Below are 20,872 nucleotides of genomic sequence, written 5' to 3'. Positions count from 1 at the left end.
ACAAAAACAACAACAGCACAGGGAGAAGAAGAAATGTAGAGGGTAAAAGCGTATCAAAAAAAAAAAGAAAAAAAAAAAAAAAAGGAGAGAGGCCTCTCACACAGAAGTAGCCAGGGGGCCCTCACACAGAGAAGTAGCCAGGGGGCCCTCACACAGAGAAGTAGCCAGGGGGCCCTCACACAGAGAAGTAGCCAGGGGGCCCTCACACAGAGAAGTAGCCAGGGGGCCCTCACACAGAGAAGTAGCCAGGGGCCCTCACACAGAGAAGTAGCCAGGGGGCCCTCACACAGAGAAGTAGCCAGGGGGCCCTCAAACATAGAGAAGTAGCCAGGGGCCCTCTCACAGAGGAGCTGCTAGGAGCCCGTCACGTAGAGAAGTCACTGCACGCCCTCACAACAGAGAGAAGTAGCCAGGGGCCCCCCTCACAGAGAGAAGACGCCAGGGGCCCCCGTCACACAGAGAGAAGTAACTCGGGGGGGTGGGGGGGTACTTGAGAGGGCCAGGGGGGGGGCCCCCCCCCTCACACAGAGAAGTAGGTGTTCCCCGTGGTGTCGCAGTGGCGTATGGTGGGCGTGCCGGAGGCCGGCGTGAGGATGTGCTCGGCGTGGTCCGGCAGGGGCTGGGGCAACGAGTGGAGCACGCCGGGCTGGACCACGCCCACCACCGGGTGCCCGCCGTCCTCGGCCCCGCCCACCTGGATCACCTGGATGACCTCGTGGGCCGGCCGCAGCCGCTTGGCCAGCGGCGTCAGCGGCTCGTCGGGGTCGTCCTCGGGGTCGCTGTCCAGCTCGCTGACCTCGTCTGGGGAGGGGGAGGGGACAGAAGGGCCGGGCGCTTGTGATACAACCAAGGATGAGATCTGTTGATTTGATTGATATTTGTTTTCTTTGCGCTTCCAATTATTATTATTATTATTATTATTATTATTATTATTATTATTATTATTATTATTATTATTATTATTATTATTATTATTATTATTAATCATTAGTTTTCCCCACAGTTGAGAAGGATGTTGTGAACATATAGACTGCTATTTCCATGTCATATCATTTGCTTTAACCAATTTATTGAATATACGACATGTTGACCACACGTTTTTTTTCTTCTTCAAAAGAAACTTCTTACAAAGCAGAATGGTTTCAGTAGACTGTCATGCAAATTCTATAAGGAAAAGACAAGAAATTGAAGACCACTGACCGATGAGCCACGTACCTTTGTCCACGTTGGACAGAGACAGTGCATTAAGGCTGGCAAACTGCAACAAACACAAAGAGAGACAAGCACAGAATTAGTACAGAGCTTTAGACAACCCAACTTCCTCTTTGACCAACATAAACTGAATATCTATAAATGGACAATTGAATGATAAAAATACCATTTGCCAATGATAAAACTAGATGTATTTAAAGGGCAACCTTTCCTGATTTAACAGTAAACATGACAATATTGACAATACAATTGAAATCTACTCGGAAAAGAGGTTGAACCTTTACGAAATGTTTCAGATTTAACCTTTATTTGACCAGGAAAGCCTTTTTGCGATTAAAAATCTCTTTGGCTAAAGTGCCCCGGCCAAGAAAGCACAAGCAAGTTCCCACACACTGCAGACAGAGTGCGACACAAACAGAGTGCGGAGCACAACAATCACGTTCACAGAGCTTGGGGCGGGGAAAGCCCATTCTAAGAACCGGCTCCTTAACCGAACGAGCAGAAACCACCACGCAGCGAAGCCGCACCTCGCCCATGACGCCGATGGCGGTCTCCCCGGTGGCGCGGGCCACGCGGTGCTCCACCAGGTAGAACATGTACTCGTCGTACAGCAGGCGGATGAGGTGGAAGGAGCCGAAGCTGGCAGCGCTGCGCAGGGTCAGGTCCCGGATCACCATGGAGCTGGGGAGGAGGGGGGGGGGGGAGGTTAGGCATGAGAGGCGAGGTCAGAGCGTGTGGGAGTGTGTGCGATGTGGAACGTACTGACTAAGATGTGAGATAGCGCAAGCAATTCATTAGGAAAGCATCACCGATTCATTAAGAAAGGTTCAGAACTTCATTAAGGAAGGTTAAGGAGCCATGGAGAAAGTGCAAGGAATTCATTAAGGAAGTTCATGAATTGATGCAAGTAAATAGGGATTAATAAGACTCAAGAGTATGAAAGTGTACTGTAGAGTGTGAGCAAGTAAGGAGATGCAAGTAAAAGTAATGGACTATGCTAATAAAAAGAAATAAAGAATAGAAGAACCAATTAAACAAAGTAAAAGGTCAACAACATTTCTACACAAAACAATAAGAATGAAATAAAACAAGAATGAAAAAAAGGCATCTTAAAATTATACCTTTAAAGACTACAGCCACAGTATGGACCAAAAAAAAAAAAACCAACAACTAAAAATACAATGCTCCACCTGTAGAAGGACCAGTTGAGCAGGAACTGGCGCGCGGCCTTGGGGAAGCTGGTGCGGTGGTCGTAGGGCTCCAGGGCCTGGGTCACCACGTTGTCCAGCCAGGTGGCCCACTGCTCCAGGGAGCTGTGCTGCTGCAGCGTGGCCTTGAAGTCCTGCTCCAGCCGCTGCACCACGCCCTCCTCACACTTGCACACCCACGAGGCCTGCTCCTGTGGAGCCGCGGGGTGGGGGGGGGAGGAAGGAGAAGAAGAAGGGGATTCAGGGATTGAGGGAGGAGCAACCAAAAACGGAGAGTGCATCGTCGGCACGAGCGTCTGGTCTGGTCGCTTAGAAATGTTTTTTTTGCGATCCGAGCTCAAGATATCCGTCTCGTTTTTTCTATTATGAAAAAATAACTAAAAGGCCGACACTGAACGATCGCACGAGGTCAGCCACATTTAAGTCTCGGTCCGTGATCGTTTCAGATTAGATTATAGCAAGAACATAAAACGCCCTTATTAGAAAAGTAAATAACAATTGCACTAAGGAAAACGTCAATGCAAACTTAGGAGTACTGCTTCATACGCCTTGACGTCCAACGGTCCTACTTTTGCAAACAAAACACTATTTCCTCAGAAAATTGCAGAGGAATGAATTCTAAATACATTCTTTCATTTAGAATCAAATTCAAACATGAAAAAAGAAATGACACCCCAGTACGAGAGGAACCTTGCACAACAAAAACAACAACAACAGCAACAGAGCAGAGCCTCAGACCTGCACGTTGGCGAAGTCCACGCGGTTGAGGTCGCTGAGCATCTGGTCTATCTGCGACGTGTTCTGCAGCACGGCGCGCGCCGCCTGCGCCAGGTGGTTCAGGGACGTGTAGCGACGCAGCGTCTGAGCAAAGGCACTTACAGCAGCAACCTGAACCAGAGACAGGAGGGACTCAGGGATCAGCAAAGTGGACCAGTGGTCAGCAGTGTGGACCAGTGATCAGCAGTGTGGACCAGTGATGGGCAGTGTGGACCAGTGATCAGCAGAGTGGACCAGTGATCAGCAGTGTGGACCAGTGATCAGCAGTGTGGACCAGTGATCAGCAGTGTGGACCAGTGATCAGCAGAGTGGACCAGTGATCAGCAGAGTGGACCAGTGATCAGCAGTGTGGACCAGTGATCAGCAGTATACAAATGCAGATGCATGCATAAAAAACGAAGCGTTTTTCTACACACCCTTCTAACTTAAAGTTGTATTCCCGATCGATAAAGAATCCTTCCATCCCTCCCTCCCAGGTCCAGTAGTACTGAAGTGTAATAAACGTGCCGTGTGAACGCATCCCGTACCTTGGTCTGAACCATTCTCTGCGGAGCGGCGTTCATGGCATTGTTGAGCCATCCTTCCAGGCTTTTAGCAAAGTTGCGGATGGCTTGAGTCAAGGCACCTGGAGGGACAGACGGCGAAACGAACACAAGCAACACCAAAAGATCAGCGAGGGTCCAGGGTGGGTCCACACAAGCCCAGGGTGGAGACGGTTGGTGTGTGTGTGTGTGTGTGTGTGTGTGTGTGTGTGTGTGTGTGTGTGTGTGTGTGTGTGTGTGTGTGTGTGTGTGTGTGTGTGTGTGTGTGTGTGTGTGTGGTGTCTTACTGGGAATGGGTCTGAGGACGTCTGGGATGAGGATCTCCACCACGGCCTGGTACATCAGGTAGTCGCAGGTGCTCATCCACTTGACCACCGTCTCCGTAGCGCACAGTGCCAGCAGCTGCGCGCGCGGCAGCCTCTCCTCGATCTCACTCACGCCGCTGAGACCACAGAATAAAAAGGAGAGAAATAAACTGAATGAAACCAGTGACAGAAACGAGTCTCTGCATTGTGATGACACACACACACACACACACACACACACACACACACACACACACACACACACTAAGTGATTAATTTGTAAACGCAATCCATTGTTGTAAACTGACCTATTTTCTGTTATGGTGGCGCCCTCTACAGTGTCAGAAGGGGAATAGCGCCAGAACGTCTGCCACAGCTTCTCGATCAGACTGAACTGCAGGTTGATGACCACGTCCAGGATTGCCTACACACACACACACAAAAACAAAAAAATAAACACAAACACAAGAACGTTTAAACACAAAAGTCGAAAATAATTCAAATGGAAGGTCGTAACATTGTCGTGGCCAAATGACCCAGCGTCCAGGGTTCAACGCAAAGGACCCACCTCACAGTGCTCTCTATAAAGGGACTCGAGAGTTTTGATGTCATCTGAGCTGTAGTGGTCGCTCTCCCCCAGATCCAACTCCACAAACTCGGGCAGCGCTCGTGACGGGTCTGTCGGACGGACACAATGGAACAGAGAGCGGAGCTTTATTTTGAGTATTCTGAATCATTTGTTGCTATACAACGGCCCATGTTACCATGGCGATTGCCATGCTTGTTTGGCTCGTGAGGTGTATTTGCGGTCCTGTAGTATGCAGAAGAGTGCAGTTCTGTGTTTGTAGACTGAGAGAAAGACGTTTGCATAGTTGCTACACCTTGCGTTTCAGTCGACGCAAATTGTGAGATTTGATGCAATGCAAATTCTTCTCTGTCATGAGGCAGTTGGATGATGTGCCAAGAATATACATTTAGCAAACATGACAGGGTTCCAATTAAATATAACTGGCGTTTGGTATAGGTATATCCGTGTTTCAAATGTATCTCAAGACTGCAGTAGAGACTGTGCTGCTGCAGAGATTCCTCAATAGTGGAGAAAGTGGCACAGAACTCAAATGGTGGTGGCGAGAAATTGTGTCAAGCCCAACCATCTGTTGGTTCAGCTACATGCAGAGACACACACACATGTTAAGTGTGGGCAGTGCTCGCGAGTCCTTTGTATAAAAGAAAAACAAATCACAGGCCAGCGTGTCGTGTCAGGGGCTGACCGGGCTCCACAGGGATCAAAGTCAGTCCGTCACATTTGATTGCAACGCGTCGGTTTCGCAGGCGCTAAAGTGACGGTGCGAATCCCACGGCTTGTCTAACCGCCTGGACTCCTTTGTCGCTGGTGGTGGGAGTGCAGTAAGCTACATGCCGGCGTTGGCCAGCATCACGAACGCAGCGAGGGAGTTGAGTGGAAGCGAGCGCCGTTAGCAGTGGAGAGACTAGGCTCGGATGAAACGGACCATCTCGGAGCACCGTTCAAGCGGTGCTGAGAGAGTCATGGGATTGTAGTGTTCACCGCAATAACATTTTCCCTTCTCATACTTCCTATTAGCAGTGTAGGCCGTTTACCAGTCCCCAGAGCAGGATGATACAATGAGAAAAAACATTCATAACAACAACAATCTCTCGTCGTTGAAGCCATGTTACTGAAGGGGATATCGCTCCCTCCAAAGCATGCGCAGAAGTCTCTCTCTCTCTCTCTCTCTCTCTCTCTCTCTCTCTCTCTCTCACTCTCTCTCTCTCTCTCTCTCTCTCTCTCTCTCTCTCTCTCTCTCTCTCTCTCTCTCTCTCTCTCTCTCTCTCTCTCTCTCTCTCTCTCTCTCTCTCTCTCTCTCTCTCTCTCTCTCTCTCTCTCTCTCTCTCTGAAGCCTGTTCAAGGAGTTTCGCCGTGGGAAGAGGTCGCCTGGAAACAGTGTTACGGAACAGTACGTAAACCCTGACTATAGCTACATCTTCTACTCCCACTACATCTTCTACCGCCACAACCACTACTACACATTAGACACCTTCGGCCAGACTAGAACTCTCTTTGTACGTCTGAACAATAAACGGAGGGTGTACTGTACAGACCTAAAAAACGAATGCAACTCTCCCACCACGATCTAGTCGCGTAGCAGAGATACACAGACTTAAAACGAGCCGTTATCGTTCATTTTAGATAGGAACACACAAGGATCCATAACAGAGCCTGGAAACCACAACAGAACAATGATCAATGTGCACACCCAGCCCCATTTTTCTACAAAACAAAAAAAACCAACAGGAAAGAGGTGGAGATGTCTGACCCAGGAACTCCTGGTGGTGCTGGTTCTGAGCGATGTCCGCCTGCTCCGTGGCGCTGGTGGGGTGCTGCGCCCCGGCTGCGTAGCCGTCCGCCGACACCCCGTCCACCCTCTGCACCGGCTTGAACCTGAGGGGGGGGGGGGGACACAGCAGACGGGGTCAGCCTGGCCGTCCCGCGGGTCAGAGCATAGCGGGGCATTGGGTTAGGGCTGGGGGCAGGGGGGGGGGTACCTCTGTCTCTGCTGGACGGGCTGCTGGCGGAGGGCCTGCATGAACTGCATGTCGTCCTGCAGTCTGTTGAGCGGCGAGTCCGGCTTCACCCGGATACCGTAGTAGTGGTACTTTGAGTTCCCCCTGAAAGACAAAACACAGGAATCATGAGCAGGACTAAGGAGGGAGGATTGAACCCTGTTCATCTCAAGATAGGGCGGGATAGTGGGGTGGCTACGCGGTTCGGCTTGTGTAGGGTGGGAGCGTACTGCGATCCATCCATCCATCCATCTATATCTATATACATATATCTGTGGCTGTCTCAAACCTGTAATAAGCCCGTCAAATAATTTCACTTGGCCCCCGAATGATTGGATAGCCTCTCTCTGTCTGTCTCTCTCCCTACCTACCCGGCGAGCTGTGTCCACTCATTGCACATGAGCGGATTCTTCCACCAGACTGGGCAGACCCATTACGAAAGCTAGCGAGCTAATTAAGTGTTTTGGGGGAGTGGCTTCGCAGGGAAGCCTGAAGGGAGGGGGCGGGATTTGCTTTCCGGTTGGGTAAAACAGAGCTTATTATGGCTGCTAGTTATTTGCTTTGGTAGAATACACAAAGCAAAAAAAAACAACAACCCAGGCATGAACAGACAAAGTACGCTGAGCTGAGGGGGCGCGGGGCCTGTTCTGGGTCACCTGGTGCCGAGGCGTCGCGTGCGGAGCCCCGTGAAGATGGAGCGGATGAGCTTGCCGAAGGAGGCAGCGTTGACGGGGTCCAGCTTCTGCTCCTGGCAGTGGCGCACGTAGTGGTTGTAGAGGGTGGAGCGCGGCAGACTCACGCCCTCCGCCGTCTCGTAGTTGTCCAGCAGCCACTGCAGCTGTTTTCCCCCCCACACAGAGACAGAGACAGAGAGAGAGACAGAGAGAGAGAGAGAGCGAGAGAGAGAGACACAAACCGCTTCAATTAACCAGATCAATTCATTGAGCTTTTCCGACTCCTATCCGACAGAGAGTTAAAGATTAGCGCCAGTCGAAAGCAACGACTCAAATTAAATAAGAAAATAAGATGAAAAGAAGCCCGGTAGTAAATAAAAAAAAGACACCAGGGCGAAAAAAAACCAGCAGGAACACCAACCGAATGGAAACGGCGAGCTAAACATAGGAACCCGAGGCCCGCAGGCTTACAGCTACTCGGGTGTAGGGGACGGGACGGGTTAACACTTAGCGGCTATAGAGGGGAACCGTGTTCCCCCGGGGAGAGCTAAGAGGCAAGGTTATTTCCAACACGTCCAACAGGCTCAATGACTATTCCCCCTCTACACTGCCCAACACCCGGGTACAGCAGATCCAATACCCGGAGTGGCTAACCGGGAAGTGGGGGGGGGGGGGAAACCTCTTGGGGTGGTGGGATCTGCCTTTTGTTGTAGCCCTGGGTTAATACCGAGTGCTGTATGAAAATGGGTTGAGAACGACGGTTTCTCCAAGCATGTACACAGCCCTGTGTTTTTTTTTTTTTTTTTTCGTGCAGCTTTAGGAATGCGATTGACGGCGACTTACATGGCTGTTGAGCAGCGAGCTTCTCTGACTGGATAAACCCTCAGTCTTTTGGAGCGTCTCAATCGCCATTTCAATCTGATTGAGCAAGAAGCACAGAACACACACACACACACACACACACAAAATAAACAAACACGACAAAAAAAAAGAAGTAAAAACATGCAATCACTTTAGTATGACACGTTACAAAAAAATTAATAAAATAAAATAGAAGGAAAACCCTGCAGGATAGAATAGCGCCCCAACCCAAACACCACCTCCACCCAAATGTAGCGGCAGAAGACCCTGCAGAAGATACTGTGAAGAGGGGGGGGGGGGGGGGGGGGGAGGAAATATGGTGAAAGCAGCAGAAGGCACATTTGTCTCAACAGTCGCCTGTTGTTGAAAATAACTATTTCATAATATACAGTTGCCGAGACATGCCAAAAGAACGCATATCCGTAATGTTTCGTGAATTCTACAAAAACCACAAGCGTATTAACATCACAGCCACAACATCAATGCAAGAGTCACAACAAATGCAAAAGCTGTTCCATTGTGAACATGCGTTGGCGCTCGGTTTCCGCTATTATGTTGTGGCTTTTGTGGCGTTTGTGGTGAGGCTTTTGCGTTTGGGTGTTTTCCACACTTGTGTTATTTTGAATTTGCAAAGCGTTTTGGATCTGCAGTGTGTTCAACACGCCTGGGCCATTGTACGTAAAAGAATAGGAAGAAATGTAATGTGTAAGCCAGTGCATCATGAAAAACCTGTCTAAAAGCTAAATCGAATCCAATCAACGCAAAGTAAAGTTCTGGTTTGCCCACACATGGCTTTTGATTGAATTGCTATTCTCGGTTTCAAAACACACCTATATACCTATTAAGTATAATGACGGCTGCTGCCACAATCACAGAATTGAATTCCCAGCGTTCGGCATCATTAACATAGAGACACTTTGACACTCCTTTGACAGGTGCGTTTGATAGACAATGCGTTGAATATAGTCTTGAAGAATATCAATTGCATTCAGGATCATGCCATGGGAAATTCACATTAACGGCGATAACATAACAGAACGCCGTGCACCTATGACTGGAGGCGGCAATTAAGATAAACGGCGGCACGCGTGCGGCAGAGAGAGCTAATGGACGAGTGCACCCTCCTCCTCCGTCGCAATAATAACTAAAAGGGGATGCATTAGTGGAAGGTCTTGAAAGTCCAAATAATGATTATGCAAACAGGAAGTACGAAGAAAGGGCTGGGTCTGAAAGGGATCCTGGAGAACGGCCCCCGTGCGGAGGAGGGTAGAGGGAGATAAGGGTGCGTTACGGTCTTTTGACACCGACGTGACAGCTAAACAAACAAGAGAACAGCCTGGATGTTATTACGGGAGGGGAGGGAACAGGCGTCCAACACGCAAGCACCGCTGTGCCCTACATGTGGGGTAGGATGAGCCCGAGCAGCGAGGGGTCTGTGACGCATCAACACACCGGGGATACGCGCGGATACGGGGAATATGCTGAGCGTACAGCCGCAATGGGACTTCGTGTTTGTGACAAAGAGTGCTGAGATTCTACACTGGATGCACAATGAAGTTTCTTCAGCACTCCGAAGGGTGAAGAGTGGAGGCGATAGAGGAAATAGGGTTGCAACTCCCAATTATTTCGGTTAATCGTTTAGTCTGTTAAATCTCATTAATAATAGAAAATGCCATGACAAGTTACCAGACTCTAATTTATGTCTTAAATGGGCTGTCAAGGTCTGGTTGGTTGGTTGGTATGCACTTGTTCGACTAAAGCGCTGCTGTTACTTTCATAAGGATAAAAGCTCTTTTTGATCCATTATTTTGAGGGTCAGGAGGGACATATGCTGACCAATATGTTTCATTTTTGAGAGATGGGCTATATTATTTTAGAAATAACATCAGTTATGAATAAAAATATTATTGAAGGATTTATTCCCCATTGACCAAACGATTGCTCTTGGAGTTGGTGAACAAATATTTGATTTAGTTGATTACAGCCCAACTTTATGCGTTTGCTTTATCCGACACGCAGCCAAGAAAAACTAATACTAATCCTTTTTAATGCTCCATGAACCAAATACTGGAATGGAAGTCCAACATTAAGCAGGAAATTTGTTTGTCATTTGTACTTAATCGAGGACTTAAACAATGCATTGATTGTCAAAATGAGTTGTGATCGATATTCTGGCGGTCACCTTAATGACTCATTTACATCTTGTTGCAGCCCCAGCAAGAAGTCAACAATAATATATTGATAACAATAATAATAATAATCATGACGATAACATTTATACTCATGATAGTACCAATGACCATAATGATGAAAATGATAATAATAACAAAAACATTAACGATAATCCTAATGATGACGATGACGAGAATCATCATGATGATAATGACTTTAGGATAATAAAAAAAGGGGTGTCCATACACTCACAGTGGCCGGGGAGGCTCGGGTGGCCTGGCCCGAGGCGTGGGGGGCGGTGGTGTCTATGAGGTAGGCGCCGGAGCTGCTGTCGATCACCTGCCCCCCGGCCAGGCCCATGCCCATCACCCCGTTCCCCCCGACGTTGCCGCCGCCGCCGCCGCCATCGCCGTTGTTGTTGTTGTTGTTGTTGGTCATGCCGTGAGACGCACCCACCACCACGCTGGGCACCTGCGACGAGCCCGCCTGCGTGTCGAAGTAGCTGCCGCCGCTGTTCTGGCTGTACAGCTGGGGCTCTGTGTAGGTGTAGGTCCTTCTGGTCGGGAACAGGAGGGCCGCCCGTTAGTGGGGTCGGGTCGGGACGGGACGGGACGAGGGTGGGATGCTTCATAGTGGGTGGGGGAGTGGTGGGAGTGGACGCGCAGCTAAAGTCAAACATTTACTTGGTTTGCTTTTCGTTTTTTTTGTTTGTAATTACGCTATTTGGTTTTCTTCACTAAAGAAAAGGTGCAGTGTGTAGGTTGTAGTGACGGCGAGGGTGAGGTTAGGTTGCAGACTGCAACTGCACCCCTTCTCCCATCCCGCCATCGCTCTCTTTTCTAAGACATAGGAGTGTCCTGTACGGTGCCCGTAGGAACTTCCAAAAGGATTTATGCGTCTTCTTCAGTATCGAGTACAATATCGAGAATCTATCAAGGAACCTCAATACTTGAGACTTAGCCAAGTCCCAAGTGATGAGGTTCCTTGATAGATTTATAAATTGTATTTATTGAGTAACTTTTTCTGTAAAACTATAGGTCATAGCTTACAAGTAAGATAGCTATGAAAAGCGTTCCGGGCTACTGTAGAAACATGGCGGGCTCCTTGGAAGAGGACCTGCTCGCTATGAAGATATACAGGACTTCAAAGTGCAGAAAGCACAACTATTTTATTTAGAAAATCTAGCCCAGAGTAATGAAAATGATGAGATTTGCTTAAAACAGCTTCAACAAATTGTATTTAATTTATAAAATGTAAAGAAATTAAAAAGGTCACCCATTGGATTATATGATTATATGCCCATAACCAGTGTGACCCATGGACTAGGCTAGAGCTGCACACAATAGGCACCTTACTAAGCCTGGCAAACCGAGCAGCTGACAGTGAAGTCACTCGAAAAAAAGAAGCAGTCTAAGAGCAAAGGGACCACTAACGGCGCACACTTGTCAAGCATTAAGTGAGCCAGTGTGTACAAACCACCACTTTCTAAGAGGCTCCGGGGAGGCTGGTTGTGGCTACGGCACTCCACTGATACTTCTGGTCATCATCAGGTGACCGAGCACAGTCACAACACTGAAACCCACTTCCCCCTACTAACCACCACCACCCCCACCTACACACACACACACACTTTCTCTCTCCCTCTCTCCCATGCACACTCCACCCATGTCATGTGCATGTGGCATGAACGGGGAAGTCATCAGGGATCTAGCAGTCTGCCTATGTTTTAACAGCATCTGTTGGGGGGGGGGGGGGGACATAGAGACCGGGCCGGAAAGCAGAAACAGCAAGGGGCGGAGCTACGCCTCGTTTCCTTGCAGAGAGATTATACAGAAGAAAACTAATTTGCGATAGAGGATGACGCTTTCAGAAGGGGATTTTAATGTGTATTTACACAGTGAAAGCTTTACAGACACTTTATTACATGCAAAATTTGTGTTGTGCCAATGACGTTCCTACGGATCGCCGCCTCCGGTGACATGATTGGTTGAAACAAATATGAAGCGAAAGAAGGTTGAAACGCCCCTTTCACCCAGATTTGACCTCATCTGCAATAAGACTTTAGATGCGACGGTTTCAAAACGAAATGTTCAAAGATGAACAGAAATCTGCACGGGAGGCTTCTCTCGGATCAGAACATGTCTTTGCCTCGCTACCCACCACAAAAGGGAGCAGGAGCATCACTCTGATTGGCCGGAGATTAAGGAACAGCGTTAGGCCCCGCGGCCATGTTTGGGAAATCAATTGCTGCCTGGCCGAGCCCAGACCATCAGGATGGTCTCAGGCGGCTCCAGAGGAAGGGGGAGTGGGAGGGAGGGAGTGACTTACATGGTTCCATTGGTATAGATGCCACTAGTCTCTTCTACGTACTGCACCTGCGCAGGGTAAACATGCTGCACCTGCTGGACAGTCTGGGCCTGTGGAGACGGACCAAACGACAACGAAACAGGACAAAAACAAAAAAGGAGGACAAGCGTTTAGGACTCAGGTTAGCAAGGCGAGCACACAAAGCAAAAACACATAACACTATATTTCAATATATAAAACTTTCATCCAATGCCCAAAAACTTATTTAACTTTTTTTTTTTTACGTGTGTGTATGTGTTCAGGAGTCCTGTGTGTGGTGTCGTATCATTAGGTCTTGTGTGCGGCGTCTATGTGTTCAGATGTGCGTGTTCAGATGTGTCTGTGAAATGAATTTCCTCTTTGGGAGGGCAATAAACGACTATCCATCCCATCTACTGACTTGTATTTACCTACTGTATTTACCTACTTTACACAACTCACCCCCTGCTCGCATTCTCACTCACTACCTGACTTCAAACCTTTTCTTTTCACACACACACACACACACACACACACACACACACACACACACACACACACACACACACACACACACACACACACACACACACACACACACACACACACACACACACACACACACACGGGGGCCAGCATTACCTGCTGGCTGGAAGCGGTAGGCTGGCCAGGCACGGTGGTCTGTAGAGGGACGGTGGAGGTTGAGCCAGTGCCGGCCTCAGGGGTCTGCATGGCGCCTGAACCAAAGAGCAAAACACACAGTTTTAGATGCTCAGTCCAAGAGACACCGTGGAGCGCTCAGAGACCCGCGGACCCACACCCAGGGGATGGAAAGTGTGGCTGTTGACACCTGTTAAAAAAAGTAATAATAGAGACGTGGGTATTCTGATAAGAGCGTGCTGGACGCTAACCAGAGCTAGCCGTTTGTGTGGCGTCTCCGTCTGTGGCGCTCATGCATCCGACACATGCTGCTGCTGCCGTCTCCACACACACACACACACACACACACACACACACACACACACACACACACACACACACACACACACACACACACACACACACACACACACACACACACACACACACACACACACACACACACCCGGCCGCCATAAAAGTTAATGTTTAACAAGGCGCCTAATTGCTGCCATTTTCGGAGCACGGCGGCTCACGTTACAGCGTTCACCCGAACAATACAAATAAAAAGAGCTAGTTTGCCCCCATTCTGATTTCTGACTCAAGCACCACAAACAACCACCCGGGTTCAAAGCAACCACTACTAGAGTTGTGTGCATCATCAGAGTGTTGCTCCGAGGGGGGTCTACCTTTCACACACACACATCCAGGGTAAATAAAGAAGCCAGTGTTGCGTTTCTGCCTGCTCAACACATTAACATGTAGACCCCTGTATCGATGAGAGTATGCCCACCGCAAACAACGGACGGCCCCTCGAACATTGTGGACTTTATTGGGAATATGGCCAGCCGAACGTTCCTGATCCACCCAGGTAAGTGCCCTGACTCTCACACACACACACACACACACACACACACACACACACACACACACACACACACACACACACACACACACACACACACACACACACACACACACACACACACACACACACACTTTCCATGCCCAAGCCTCTCTTGGTTAATTAAGAGCGGTCTCCTAACTGCAGCAGGGTCTCCCTGGGGACCGCACCGTCCCTGTAAGCCCTGCGTATCATGCAGGTGTCGTGTGTATTTTCCTGTGCAGGTCCTGAGATTTGTTTATTATTATTCTTCCATCTCCATGTTATAAAGGTGTCCTTCAGAAAAAAAGAAAAGAAAAAGGGGTGGGACTTGACCTTCTGTGTGCATGTGTGGGCGTGCATACGTGTGTGTTGTTCATAATAAACCTTTGAAAAGAATATTAATAATAATCAACAGGTAATGCAAGCCAACAGGTCTACTGCTACAGTGAGCCACCTCGGCAGGTATTGTATTTAAGCGAGATTTAAGAGACAAGACCCGGGTTAAAGAATCATAGCAAAATAAACACACACACACACACCACACACACTAACACACTCTCCCACACACAATGGTCTAAAATGTATTCTCTTTACTCGTTCATAATGATGGCGGTTATCCGAAAAATCAACGTGGTTTCGCTGCATTTTTTGGTGCAAACAGAATAAATTATTCAGCAAAAAGAAAACAAATATCTAATAACGCCAGTAAACACGTAATGCCCGGGAGACAAAGCAGCGCATCAAGCAACAACAGCTGAAGCACATCCTCCTCCCCAAAACAACTCGGAACACAGAAAGGTGGAGACTTTGATCCCAAAAAAACCCAGCTGGAATACGTCTTCGGAGGATGGAGCCAAATCAAATCACGGAAATCGAGGTTAAAAAAAAATGCCCACTCGTATCACAACCCAGTGGTTTGTGCGCTGCCACACACACACACACACACACACACACACACACACACACACACACACACACACACACACACACACACACACACACACACACACACACACACACACACACACACACACACACACACACCTTCTGCCTCCCCATTCAACCGCTCCCTTGTGGCCCACTTAAACGTTGTGCTCCAATGAACAAGTGCAAGCCCTACAATGACACACAGGAAAAGAAAGAGGGAAAAAAAGAAAAAGAAAAACGTCTTGCCCAGAATTTCCATTTTTTTTGCGTTCCTTGCCAACATCAAACACTGCACAAAGAGTCCCGAGATTAAATATGCTCCGACAAGACAGCTTATTTGCCGGATGAGTTAAGGGGTGTTCCTGTGCCCAAAGGCCAACCCTAGATGTGGATTTTTTAAACTAAACTAGAATAAGGAAAAAAGGTTAAAAAGGACACGAAAGTGGTCAGGGGGCAGGTTGGCAAGAAATAAACAGAATATCACCAAGATTGGTAGATACTTTGGATCATGCTACGACTTACACTTGATTATAACCACATCATTCTTATACAATTGTTAATGTGACGCCGCAATGAACTCATATGAATGCAGTTTACACAGTGGCCGCACAGAGGGTTCTGTCGAATATCAGTTCTCCTCCATCATGGGAAATGAATAGACTGGCAAAAAAGGAAATAATCCAGTCTTTCCCCCCTCATCATTCATGTGTTACAAATGGAGGACCGGGAGAACCGAATGAACCACGTTGTATTCCGCTAAGCCATGAAAATGGATGCCTGAATATTGAATTAATCGGCCCCCTTTCCTGGTGATTGGAAATGGAACAGGAGCCAGGCGGCAGGTGGCACAGTACTACGCCCGCCCTACCTGACTGCAGGTAGGACGAAACCCGAGCTGATCACTAGCAGGTCTGCCTCTCGCTGTGTGTGTGTGTGTGTGTGTGTGTGTGTGTGTGTGTGTGTGTGTGTGTGTGTGTGTGTGTGTGTGTGTGTGTGTGTGTGTGTGTGTGTGTGTGTGTGTGTGTGTGTGTGTCAAACAGCAGGAGGGGGGATCATAGGGAAATAAACACAGCTTGGACAAACACATTGATGTTCTATGGAGTACATGAAGATGGGCACAATTAGAGAACGTTTAACTGTACATATATTTCTATAGTAGCAGGTGTTTGAGCATAATGGTGGCACCAGCTACATCACCCAATAACCATATCATAACAAATGTATTTCTGCAGTTTCAGTGTTCTATATGCAAGGAAGCAGCGAAACATGTCTTGCTTTAATTCAAAGTAGAGACAGAACATGGAAGTACGGGCATGGCTATAAAAGGATTAATTACCTATATTTGAGAAAAAAAAAAAAGCACATGCTTCACACTATACTGGCATCTACTACACATAGGCTAGTTCTAACTCTATCTTTATTTAAAAAAAGAAAGAATATTTTACACACCGCCTCATACACCTATGCGAGTAGTATGTGTGACGGTCAAAGAAAAGAGGCAACGCTCTTTTTTTTCCTTCCAGATGGCAGACAGTAAGTAGAAGGTAAATTATGATTAAGATTTATTTTTTGTTAAATTGAATTACTCTTGATCCAGTCCAATTCTCTTGTCTTGCTGCGCTAGCTTCCGAAATCACATCATTGTTTTAATGATGGTGGTATTTCTAAAACCACTAAGCTAATGGCACAAGAAAGCGATATTATCTGTAAGCAATTTGGAAGTACAAGATTTATCAAGTTCCACTTAACAGATAATGGCATGCCTTTTCATTCAATCAACCCTCTATTGTATTACTTTTGAGATTGAAAAATGAATAGAGCAATTTAAAAGAAGAAGAATTAAAGAGAAGGTATGCATATTTTTCCTCTTGGAGTGTCACAACTGATTAATCCCCACCTGCCCACCCCCTCCCCCTGCACACACACCTGTTTTCTTTCCTATTGGGAATCAGTGGCTTCAGCTGCACACAAGACCCCATGGACTAAAGACTAATTATGATGCAACATGAGGACACTGCAGGCTGTGGCATTTCAAGCAACGTGTCATCCAACCAACACTGCACACCTTCATGTTGTCACCGAGGTATCCAAAAATATACATCCCCAAGCAATACAGGACCGTTCCGCCCAGATGTAATAAAGGTATGCCCTTTACAACGTAATAGCAATATCACTTTAATTTAATAAAACAATACGCACAATTAAGTTACATAGATTTTTGGTTGTTGCGTGAAATCACGTTTTATATTGGTCTCTTTAAAATGCATCGCCATCCCATCATTCAGTCACTCGCTCAAGAATGCGTTCCCTCTCTCACACACTCGCATCACTTTCATTCAATCCAGCCTTTACCTGTGTTTGTCCTAATTCAATCGGTTAAACAATATCGCCAAAACACTGTATTTCAAACGTAAGAAAGTAAGCAGGGCAGGTGCTTATTCATTGCCAGCCTGATACAAGGAAGCGTTAGCTTCTGATAGCGATCTAATGCCACAAAGAGTAGATAGAAATCGCTAGCTAGCAAGCTATCCCGTTTCCCCAAGACAAAAGGGAAAGTAGAGTCTTGGCTGTTCCCAATAGCAGTGCATGTACGCGAAGACTGGCTAAACCCCACTTTATTTAGCTATTCCACGTTAGTAAGTTCGTTAAACCAATCGGATATACCCCAATAGCACCAACACGGGTATGATTATCACGGTAACATAGGTGATCCACGAGACACCCAACATCCATTCTAAGAAAAGAGCGTTAGCTAGCAACCTAGCAACAGACACCTGCTCCTCCAGCTGACCAGCTAGCTTCAGGATTAGCATGGACCTGTACCCTCTGCAAGCATCTTTCAGTTTTACACCATTTATTGTGTACGCATACTTAAAAAAGATACATGGCTCTAAATAGGCATAATGTGTTGTAGCGGGGTAGATTGCAAGCGAATCGGACTTGTTACAACTGTAGTAATCTAGTCCCACGTCAGCTAGCGGTCTTGTTACAAAGAAACACCCTAGCTAGCAAACTAACCATTAATTCAGCCAACCTCGCTTCAACATGCAAACTAAACTTGCAGCATTTACATCAACTACACAAGAAGACCAACTTTAATAATGAACGGGCCTGAAAACGCGTAAGAGGTTGCAATAAAATATGATTCAAACCTGGGCTGAGGACTGGTTGATGATGATGAGGATGGTGGAGGAGGTGGTAATGATGGAGCGAGCGGTTGTTGTTGTTGGTGGGTTACAGTCGCCAGGACTACGGTGACTATGGCCCTGCCTCACTGGGCAACAGTTGCTATAAAACTCACTGGGCACGCGCAGCATCACTTGCTTACTGCTGATTGGGTGGTGAGGGCTCACAGGGTGTTTTACAGGTAGATGTGGTTAATGTTAACATTTGGATGACATGTCAGTCGTTCTCACGGAAGATATCAGTACCTCTTATAGCTCGGGTGGGGGAATCATTTAACGTTTGGTGTACCGGAGTGTATCAATCAGACTCTACATAAATACATAAATACAGTTATTTTTTATTTAAGCTTCTTCCATGTTTTTATTAACTGGTTCATTCAGATTTACTTTAACAGACATATAGAAAGCTTATATATTTTTTTCTTAAAAAGATCAGGGAAATGATAGTTATTTATTGCAGGACTAAGCTTCAGAAAAGTCAAACCATTAGTGCCGAATGTAAACCTTCATGAATCATCCTTTGTTTGACCTAATGTCCATCGTGTATTGATTGTTGATTCATGAATGTCAATCAAATATGTCTGATTTCCATAAGGAAAACACTGCAGATTTTATCAATCCAGAAAGCACACAGAGCGCACAAAAGGTATTAGGCTGTCAACCTAATATACATCCATTCTGTTCTGGGTGGAACCTATGGAGCGCCAGGTAGGGTTTTCCTCAGAAAAACATTTTGTTACCAGCCACAGTACATTCGGTCTATATACTTTTAACACATTCATTATTTTTCTTATTAACATCTTCTATGACATTATGACCATATTACCTTGTAATTAATACACAGAATAAATCAAATAATTGACTTGATAGTGTTTAATAACAATACGATTAGTCTTTCTTTGGACTGATGGTTTGATATACCCGTCTTTCTGAACCGTGTTTACAAAGGCTCTTCCTGTGGAGCATTCCAGGCCGGCCTCTATCCATGATTGCTTATACACACGTGCACACACACACACACACACACACACACACACACACGCACATACACACACATACACAATGTCTCACATGTGTGTGTGCGCGCATATCTTCACCATGTATGTCTATATTTGCCTTCCTTCTTGTTTATTTCTGTCCATTTTTTCCACACCTGACCAGTTTCCCTCAAATATCCCCAGATCCAGATAACTCCAGTTGCCACATCATCAGACATGCTCATCCATCACGGTTCTGATTGGCTCCCAATGATTTATATATTCCTCTGCAGGATTCCAATGGATTTCTCTGGGGTCCCATGGAGAGAGGTTCCCCATGTGCAACATCTTTACATGCCAACCATTCTGTCTCTATATGTCGAGCTTGGTCTCTTGTAGTGATATCCACTGTGAACTCCTACCTGATCAACACACTCTTCTGTGTGTCACATGCAAGATGCCACCTTTTAAATACACTATGAAGACAGGCAGGAGAATATTATATATGCATCTTAAAGGGATTGAAGGAAAAGGAAACGCTAAACTCCAGAGACAGTTTATGGTGATGAATGGGTAACTACTAGTGAGATACCACATAATACAGTGTAGTAACCAATTTGTGATCTACCACCATGATAATGGCTGCCTGTGCTGTGATGTGTTTTTCTGGACCATAATGAGAACTAGGATGTCACTTTGAATTATTAATAAATAATAATTATATAACATTATACATTAACATATGTTTAAATATTTTATGGAGACCATGACATATCTTTTTCTATCTGAATACTGTATCTCGGAAAATCTACCCGACCTTTGCATGCCCGCAATGTATTCTACCCTACTTTCTTTCTTTTTTTTCGGAAGGGTTTTGATTTAGGATTTCATGGCTTTTTGCCCAAAGCGTAAAGTGCCTCGCAACAATGCCTCCATCTGGCACTCTGGTGTCATGAGTTTTTGACATTGGTGATGGAGCACAAATGTATATAAAAAGAACTACAAAAACGGCTACAATTCTATATATAAAGGAAAATGCACCAATGGTAGCGCCCCTAGCTATGAATGACTTTCTTACTCACTTGTCTATAGTCTAGTCATTTGAGGTTCAAGACATGCATCTATATATCAGGAACAACTTCTACTATAAGACAGCAGTTGCTGGCACACACAAACCCCTTGGTCGCATACCTCTCAGTGAGTCGGATTAGAAGCAGGTGGGCAGGATTATTTTATCTTGAATCAACAATGGCGGCATACTGCTTGTTGCGGTTGTGGTCCATCTATGTTTTTTTGCAATGTGTTACAGTTAATTAATCTCGCACAGATGTTATTTACAGACAAATGTGAAGGGAGTCTGGCCGGGTATAGTTAGACATGTCATGTCAGCCTCATTGGATTTCCACTGCAAAATATACATACAAAGATCCCTTTGTTGGTGGTGGTGGTAGTTAGAACTACACTGTGTGTAAGCTGTTCCTCCTGGATGTTGTTATATGCCGAGAAGCACTTGTTATAAACTTACAGTACATACCAAGGTGTTTACCCACGCAGCTATCTTTGCTTTTACGCCTGATGGGCACTTTAAAAGTTTGTGTT

General features: G+C 46.5%; 1 protein-coding gene across 2 annotated transcripts; it reads right to left on the bottom strand.

Annotated features, from left to right (window-relative positions):
• Positions 1-520: 520 nt before the first annotated feature.
• Positions 521-13,391, bottom strand: rfx3 (regulatory factor X, 3 (influences HLA class II expression); the record flags this gene model as incomplete). 2 transcript variants are annotated; one of them, XM_084486592.1, is made up of 16 exons in its annotated part: positions 521-801; positions 1,216-1,258; positions 1,740-1,893; positions 2,403-2,611; positions 3,159-3,308; positions 3,725-3,822; positions 4,027-4,181; positions 4,353-4,468; positions 4,613-4,722; positions 6,381-6,505; positions 6,610-6,732; positions 7,284-7,465; positions 8,145-8,219; positions 10,587-10,890; positions 12,663-12,751; positions 13,275-13,391. In XM_084486592.1, 16 exons carry the CDS (start codon positions 13,389-13,391, stop codon positions 521-523), a joined length of 2,331 nt encoding a protein of 776 aa, XP_084342718.1. The 2 variants fall into 2 exon arrangements, with proteins under 2 accessions (XP_084342718.1, XP_084342719.1); XM_084486593.1 differs by having other exon boundaries at positions 1,201-1,258; positions 10,581-10,890; positions 13,302-13,391.
• Positions 13,392-20,872: the final 7,481 nt, after the last annotated feature.

Source organism: Micromesistius poutassou, assembly GCF_964030765.1.
Source record: "Micromesistius poutassou genome assembly, chromosome: 22".
NCBI lineage: Eukaryota > Metazoa > Chordata > Actinopteri > Gadiformes > Gadidae > Micromesistius > Micromesistius poutassou.
The sequence above is the reverse complement of the archived record's forward strand: the minus strand, read 5'-3'. Positions and strand labels throughout refer to the sequence as shown.